Source organism: Nanorana parkeri, unplaced genomic scaffold, assembly GCF_000935625.1.
Source record: "Nanorana parkeri isolate BGI_ZX_2015 unplaced genomic scaffold, ASM93562v1 scaffold619, whole genome shotgun sequence".
Classification (NCBI taxonomy): domain Eukaryota; kingdom Metazoa; phylum Chordata; class Amphibia; order Anura; family Dicroglossidae; genus Nanorana; species Nanorana parkeri.
In genome coordinates, this window is record NW_017306887.1 from 741,786 (window position 1) to 750,896 (window position 9,111).

The following is a 9,111-nucleotide window of genomic DNA, read 5'->3' on the forward strand; positions in this document are numbered from 1 at the left end:
CATGAGTACTTACTTTATTTTCTTCAAGAACCTCTACCAGAATCTTAATCACCTGACATTTCCAAGTCCCCCACTGTGGTTCCATCTGCCAGCCCTTACTTTACTACTGTAACCTGTGTTGACATAGGGGCCGGTCAGAAACAACACACAGCAAGGGTCCATGCATTCTGAGAAGGTTTCTCAGAAGATCTTTGAGTGTGTCTGTGGCTATTTGTGTCCATTCAGCCAAAACTGCATTTGTGATGTCCGGTATGGATATTGTGAGAAGATCTGGCTAGCCAATGGCATTCCAATTAACCCCAAATGCGTGCAGGGCACTAGAGTTCCAAAACATAAGAACCCATGTCCTTACTCACCTGATGTTGTGTGCCTGAACTCTGTAATTTGTGCTTTCCACATTTTGGCCATAAAGTGTAGGAAGCAGCAGACTAATCTTGGTGACAAGCTGAGGTATTTTGATCCAACAAATGGTTGTCCACATTTACAAATCCTTTGGCAGATACAATGGTTTGCCTGGAGTTGCACTTAAATGTTTAAATGTTCCTGCTATGTTAGGCCATGGCCGATGTGGCTCATCCAAAATTTAAAATCTGTGGAAGGGTTAACGTTACATTTGCATTCCGCGTTCCTCTACTGAGCCAAGCTGAATGTCATTTTGAGAAAATGTTACTTTAATGGCTGATTCTGAAATGCCAGTAATAAGCCAACATTTCTCTGTCAGTCCTGTCTGCCTTCAACCAGGCTTTCAACTTCCCAGAAAACAGAAGAACGTGGCCGCGTTTGAAGAAATTCCCTTCTTCTTGATGAGATAAAGGGAAGCATTTTAAATCATGTCTCTTTATACTTCATCTCTCTGTGTAAATGTAGATTCATGTTAAAAGGAAAGGGGCATTTGTCTGGTAAGGACTCCAACAAATGAGCAGCAGAAATAAGCTTATGTAGGATCTGATATGAAATGCAGCTTTGCCTATTATGACAAGCTTTGTTTAGGGCAAGAAAGAACCACAGCTACTCCCTGATAATATGTGCAAGTTTTATGTAAGTACCCTGTTTGAAGAAGAGGCAGTGTTAAAGGAGAACTATGGGGTCAGGGCTTTTCCCCATAGTTCTCCTTAGGGGAACGGGAGGACACAAACTAGCGTCGTCCCGTCACCCTAAGCTCAGTATACCGCGAGCTATAGCTCGCGGTATACTGAGACGCCGCAGCCGGAGCGGATCCCGACATCGATGTCGAGATCCGCCCAGCTGCGTGAGTCACAGCTGGCTCTGCCTATCTAGAGGCAGAGCCAGCTGTACCCGCCCCCTCAGCACAATCCCAGATGCATGTATTCTTTTATAGTATCGTGGCAGCTGCAAGAAACTCAATGTATATGTAGCGTCCCCCTTATGTCGGTCAGTGAAACCCAATGCAGGATAACCCTACTGCTGGCTCCAAAGGGTGATCTACATCAAAAGAACTAACGGGTCTCCCTGTGTTTCCTCTATAAGAAAACTCTAGGATAGATCCACAACACACCAGCACACCTTGATCCTAGGGTCGGTTGCTATGGGTTACTGGAATTCAGTAATCTTCTTGACTAGGTGTAATTTCACTCGCTTTGCCCATCAGCACTTACCACCCTCTATAGTAATGGATAGAAGTGATGTCCAGAGTGTAGATATGATGCTGAGAACTTTATTGTAGAACTTCAAGCTGAGAGGTGGAGGTTTAGGATCATCCAGGCAGATGCAGATTCCATTATATGGCAGAGTGTGGTCACTGTCTCCATGCACAGCAAGTACAGTACCTGACACAGCAATACCTGAAGCAGAAGTCACTAGTCATGTTCATCCTTGTCATCAGTAATAACTACTGGGCCTCCAGCCATAAGGCTCCAGTGCAATCATATGGCTAGTCATCTCAGACAATCAATAACAGCTTCCCACACGCAGGGCCCAGGGGAGGAAGTGAGAGCTCACATGGTCCACCCCAAGTATTTATCTCCTCCCTCAGCATGCAGCACTGGCCTCACAGTGATTGGCTGGATAGGGATATCCACTCATAACAAACCCTTAGGCCCCATTCACATTGAGCGATTCGCAAATTGCGCGTTTGTCGCGCGATATCGCACAAATGCTTGCATTGAGCAAACTAGAATCGCGGCAAAATCCGCTCCAAAAAGGGTCCTGCTGTAGCGACGCACGACCCGCGACAGCGACGGACAGAGCCCCATTGAGATGCACTGGAGAGCGATATCGCGGGAATTACCGCGCGATAAATCGCTCAGTGTGAACGGGACCTTATTAGTTGCTCTGCTCTGTGACCAGGGTAAACCCAGCAGCAGACAGATGCAAATGATGGCAGATTGATTAGAGAAAACCAAATGAACCCAGACTACAAATCAGCATCAGACTGCATACAATCTGAAAATACTACATTTAGTAGCACTCCTGCCTACAGGGCACTACATATAGAAGAGACCTTCTTATTCATAACTTATTCTGAACTTATTCAAGACCAAGTTCAAATATCTGCTTTGAAACTCAAAGTACCTCCTATCCTGGGTTTAATAACACCAACAGCACAATTCCAGACCCAGGTATTCTCTCACAGTGTCATGGCAGCTGCAAGAAACTCAAGGTATGGAATAGTCTTTCATATTCATAATTTTATTACAAAGTAAAAAGACCAAGTTCAAACCCCTGCATTGGGAACCAGAAGAGTTTAGCTAGCCCTGAAGCCAACATTTGGCGAGCACCAATATAAGTAAGTCAAAATAAATTCTGAGTATTAATATTAAATCACATTTATTGTGAATATCGTTCGTTCCCACATCAATATGGGATGAAAGTCCATAGAGCAGCATCACTGCAGACACCAAGGTCTTCCTATAAATCTCTCCCACGGAAAATATACATCAAAATGTCTTACAGTTTATGTGCAGCTGCTGTGACGGATGAGCGCTGCAGTTTGCTGAATGTGCAGATGGCAATTTGACCGTTAAGCTTTTATACGCAATTTATTTTGTTTTTGTATTTTACTTATGTTCCTGACAACATGCCATATTGAAAGAAAACTCTGTTCAGAATGCAGATCAACAGTAAAGTCATATAATAACAGAATATACGCAGTTGGTAAATGTCATCTTAAGCTGCAGCAGACCCAGGAATGAAGGTTACATATCAGTTTTTAAGGAAGATGTATGGACATTAGCAGATGCGGGTATAAATGTTTGGTGGGGGACATCATGCTGCCCTAGGCTACTTGAAAACAAACAATAGAACGAGAGGCAGCTTTAGGTCTGATTTTATATTCAAAGCTACTTTTCCAAAGTACAAGCCACAAAACAAGAAAAAGCAGCAATGGTTTCAGGTATTCTGGACTGTAAAGATCCTTGTGATTCCTCTCAACACTTCCCTTCCACAGCAGTTCAGTTTAGCCTGAAATGGCCAGCGGTGGACAGAAAAAATTATCACAATTTGTACCTTTTGGTGCTGCCCCAACCCTGCCACCATAGGCAGTGGTCATTATCCAAAGCTCTGGTTGAGGGAGGGCTTTGCATTGAAAATAATTACATTTTCTGCAAAGCCAGTTGTATTAACAACCCATGACTAGAGAAATGGAGCCGCAGACCGGTATTTTTCCCTGATGTAAGCCAAAATCTCTCATAGGTTGCATTTTCTGCCAACAGTGCGTCACAGAAGTCGAAGGTAATTCACATGGCAATGTATTTTTAGTTTATTCCAGTTCTCTGTTTTCAAGGTTGAAGTGGAGAAACCTTACTTTTCCTCTTTATGTTTAAAAAAAACAAAATTGTACAGTATTACCTCAATGCAGCATTTTGTTTGTGGCCATTTAACAGGCGGTTTATCTCTTACTTTGTTTCACTTTCCAGAACCTCCCATCGGACAGATGCATCCGCCGCATGGTGTCACCCCGCAGAAGAACAGCAATCTCTTAGTCATCATTGTGGTTACTGTCGGAGCAATCACTATTTTGGTGGTAGTCATAGTAGCCGTTATCTGCACACGGAGGTCGTCAGCACAGCAGAGAAAGTATGTCAATGTTTTGATCAATCTTCTTAATTGATTAAACTCCACGTAGAATATCCTTCCATGCATGAGGCCACAACAGCCCCATAGTGCAAACTGTATGTCTAACACATGATGTCAATAACCAAGTGCAAGAGGCTGCTGCTGTGTGTATATATATATATACTTCATTTGATACCTAAAACATTTAAAATCAACTACCATGCAGTCTATCACAAGTCAATGTAAGATCCCCAATGCATAGCAATCATCCCCACTTGGAGCTTAGAGCTGATGAGTTTAAGGTGGTACATCTCATCTACATTTAAAGTCCATTTCCAGGTAAAAGCTTTGTTTTAGTTCTTGATAAAGTGCATGAGTTAGAACTTTTGTCAAGCTTTCATTACATTATGTGTCTTCTTTGGGCATATCTCCACTCACGTCTTCTGCCAGTGACACCATGATAGGAAATTAAAGGGTGCAGGGTGCACCGCAACAAGAAGACTCAGAGAACACTTATACATGGCAGATGTTCTAATGTCTTTCCATTCCACTAAATGGGGTTTTGTTGCTTCATCTTGCCCATGTTTTGCCCATAGCTAGGCTTCAATACTCATCTGTATGCATAGTAGATGGCACAGTGTGTGCAATAATTTGCAATTATATTGGCAGTTAAATAGATGCTATATGTATGTTTTATCTCTGTTTAGTTGTTTGACTGGACCTTTAAACCAGCAGAGTACAAGTAGTTGGTAATAAATGTGCCCTAAGCAGAGCAGTACCACTTCTGCATTTGTTCCAGAAAGCTTGACCCCCAAAACAAGTATGTTTTCTCTTACACTCTGGCAGTAAATCGGCACTAGTGTCCAATTAATCATGTATATAGTTTTAATATGGCTTGCTCTAAGGGAGAGATGGCAATAATAGACTGGTCCTTGGCATTTAAGACATCTTAAATCTCTTTACGGGATAATTGTCTTGACCTAAAGAGTGATGTCAAAGCTCCTAATCTGCAATCTTGTGCCACAGGATCAGCTTGACAGTCAGGGAACTACTCCTTTAAGAAGGGGTGGGCAGCAATTGCAACATTTATACTTCCTCTATATGTTCCCCTTATTCAACTCCAACAAAAGAGGTTTTAAAGCCACCCTCCCCCACATAGCCTTACACAGCGATGGAAGATCGGCCTGTTCTCATCTACTTTCTACAGAATTGATTTAAAATGTTCTCATGAGGAGGAGGAGGAGGAGGAGGAGGAGGAGGAGGAGGAGGAGGAAAAACCTCCTATAATGATACAGCTGCCTATCATAGATCACAGATGAAGCCTGTTTAGGCTGCCATTTTTAAAATATTGACAAATCAGTGATAGGTAACCTCAAGCATTTGTTCAGTACAGGTAGCCCAACCTGCCTTTGATCCATTTTAATCTGAAGCCTGTTCAGACTCGGTATATGCCCTGGATATAGAGGGATTGCCTTCAGGAGGTTACAACAATACACTTGTAGTTGCTGACTATCTTTGATTTATTTATAGCAGAGGCTAGTCTGCCCTCTCTGCATATTTTCCAGATATAGAGGGATTAGCTTCGGTAGGTGCCAACAATAGACTCAATATAAAAGTTGCTGCCTATCTTTGATCCATTTATAGCTGAGGATATTCACTGAATATCTTCCAGATATAGAGAGAAAAACTTTGGGCAGTGCCAACAATATGCTCAATATCATAGTTGCTGCTTGTTTTTGATCCATTTGAAGCTCCAGCCAAACTCTGTACAGTATATGCTTCAGATATGGAGAAATTGGCTTCAGGCAGTGCCAACAATATACTCGATATGATAGCTGCTGCCTGTCTTTAATAGAGATGAGAAAATTAGGGCAGTGTCCTGGTCACAAACAGTTTTGCAAATCTTGCTTGAAGATAGTTACATAGTATTTGAGGTTGAATAAAGACACAGGTCTATCAAATTCAACCTTTATGTGTAAGTGTGTGTGTAGTGCGTGCATGTGTGTATATGAGTCCCTTGGGGGGTTTAAGGTTTTAAGAGTACCTGTACCCATGTATGTTACGGTATCTGAGGAAGGTATCTAATTGATTTTTGAATGATTCAATACTCTCTGCTGATACTACTGCTTGTGGCAGAGAGTTTCAATATTTAACCACTCTGATTGAGAAGAAGCCTTTTGTGGTTAAATCTTTTCTCTACTAATTTTAGGTGGTGGCCTCTGGTGCTTGTTAGGAAGTTTAGAGTAAAACGTTTATTGCTGATGTTGCCATCACCACCAAACATTTTGTACATTAAAATCATGCCCCCTCTTAATCGCCTCACTTCCAGCATGAACAAGTCTAAATATAGTAAACTTGTCTCATAGCTTTGATCCTCCAGCCCCTTAATTAGTTTGGTTGCCCTTCTCTGGAATCTCTCCAGCTCCAGGACATCCTTTCTGTGGACTGGTGACCAAAATTGTACCTCATACTCCAGATGAGGCCGAACCAGTGATCTATTAAGTGGCAAAATTATTGCTTTATCTCTACAGTACATTCCATTTTTAATACAAGGCTCTGCTAGCTTTGTTTGCAGCAGTCTGGCATTGCAAGCGATTATTCAATCTGTGGTCTACTATGACCCCTAAATCTTTTTCCATTTCTGACTTCCCTAGTGGAGTAAGGTTGAAAAAAGACACTGGTCCATCGAGTTCATCCATCATAACTTAACAGGTCCATCAAGATCATAACCATTGCGGTGAATTCCAATAACGTCTATAGGGGGGCAAACTTATTATTCAATTCTGGCCATTTGTAGGGCAATAGGGAAACTATTGTCAAATAAAAGGCATGGGAAGCCCATGACTGCCATGTACCAATGTCAACAATAATAATAACAAAATAAAAGTATCTCTACCTACACAGAATTCTCAGCTTTCTGTAAAAGCTCCAACACACACTGGCAATATGGCTGCAGTTGGCACACTCTTTTAAAGGAAGGGAGCCTGGGTTATCCATGCATTCAAATATTGGCTCATGTGGCTCAGGTGACCGGGGCAAAGGCTATGCGCTGCATTATAGATTGTTCATGATTCTTGGCAGCGAACCAGTTTTTAGCTAAAAGTTCACAATTCAGGAACTCTGCAAATCCAGGGAGTTAGCCACGAACCCATGGTAGTAGCCAACCCGAAGCTCATTCCCAGTCTTTGATCATTTTACAACTGTAGCCAGACTCTGGGTTGTGCCAATGTGCTCAGTACAATAGTTGCTGCTTGGGTTTGATCCATTTACAGGCATTGGCAGACTCTGCTTATGCTTCAGTTGAATGTAAGTCAGCATCAAGCAGCACCACTTCTACACATAGTACAGCAGGAGCTGCCCATTCATCCATTTAGAAACAAAGCTTGTACTCACTTGGGCTTCAGTTATGAAGAATTTGGCAGTAGGTAGTGTCACCTGTACACTCGGTATAAGCAGATCCTGCCAATCGACATCCACAGAGTTTTGCCATGTCATGCACCAACCAGGAGCTTTCCTTGGCCTGAAAGTCACAATGGGAGACGTGACATGGCTTGGTGTGGCCCATAATTTGTTCTCATCTGTCTGCTCCTGCTTTGTTTAGGAAATGAGTACACTTTACAATATGGAAAGATCTTTTTAAAATATACTCTGTGGATCCCAGGAGATTTGTGATTGTTCAACATGGCAAACATTTTAATTAGCAATCCCTTAAATACTTGCACTATGTTTTTTTAATTTCACCCTGTAAACAACTCCTTAAAAACGGTGCTCTGGAGTAGTCTTGGCCAGAGCTTCCTGAGCAGCAGAGCAGTACCACTCTGCTACTCTCAGCTTCCAGAGCGAAAAATGTTCCTGGGTTTGTTAAGAATTATATCTGAAATTATGTCTTTCTGAAGAGATTCCCAGACTGCAGTTCCCCAGCTGCTGGCAGGGTAACAAGACAAGGAGATAAGACGCGAGAAGCAGAATTTCAGTTTGCAGTCAATTTAGATGTTTGGAAGAAAATGAGCATCTATTTTGACTTTTACAAGCCTGTGTACTCCAGAAGCTGCAGATATGTCTCTGTTAACCACTCAAAAACCTCAGGCCTATCCAGCATAGCCCTCTTCTGCGTGTACAGCATTGATCGAGACAGCAGTATGGTGCTAAAACCACAGAAGCAAAATACATTTAGCAGGGGTTGCTGGCAGGCCATACTCTCTAGTAGATTGAAGTGTGGAGGAAAGCTCTGTCACACTGTCAAACATGAAACCTTTTTGTTTGAAGAAGACATTCTGAATACTACTTTTATTTTTTATCTTAGGATAGATTCTGTGCACCAGGCCATCATGATCTGCGCATGCCTGTAGATATTGGTAATCAGGTTTCTATCACTCCCTGGTCCTGAGCCTGCACTTTGGGGACACCTGAGATTACCAAGTAATCAACTCTGTCCATCAACAAATAATGGAGGGATTTATGTTAATATGTAATGCCTAGCTAATCATAAATGCCTTGTAATAGCCCTCTGTTAAGTCCCTGTTCACATGCTTCACATGCCTTATTAACCCCACTGCAGTCGCCTGAAAGCAGGGAGCTTGATAGGACAAGAGGCTACTGTCCTGCCTAAGGTCCTGCTTAATCAAAGTAGAGTAAACATTTTATATATTTATATACTGTATTATACAATAAAACATACAATTTGGAAACCATATATGGTACATAACCGTATGTTATCCCCAACCACTTTTCTTTTCTTTCGTTTTCTTTCTCTCTCTCACTCTCTATCTTTCTCTCTTCTCTTCTATTGTTATCTCTATTCCTTTCATTTTCTTTCTCTTCTCCTCTCCCTTTCCTTTCCTTTCCTTCCCTTTTCTCTCTATTCATCTCTCTACCCCTCTCATTGTCTTTCTCTTTCTTTCTTTCTTTCTTTCTTTCTTTCTTTCTTTCTTTCTTTCTTTCTTTCATTCTTTCTTTCATTCTTTCTTTCATTCTTTCATTCTTTCTTCCTTTCTTTCCTCCTTTCCTTATATATATATACAGGGCTCGAAAATCCACTCGTCTGCTCGTCCGTGACGAGCAGACAGTGGAGCCCGACGAGCAGCTTCCAGGCCGGCC

At 42.0% G+C, this 9,111-nt stretch overlaps 1 protein-coding gene across 1 annotated transcript in view; it reads left to right on the forward strand.

The window, feature by feature from the left end:
• The window catches only part of DCC (DCC netrin 1 receptor), a 410,882-nt gene that overhangs the window by 371,209 nt on the left and 30,562 nt on the right, over positions 1 to 9,111 (forward strand). The window contains exon 23 of the mRNA XM_018562973.1: positions 3,876 to 4,035. Coding sequence (XP_018418475.1) covers positions 3,876 to 4,035 — 160 coding nt within the window. The remainder of the gene's footprint in view (positions 1 to 3,875; positions 4,036 to 9,111) is intronic.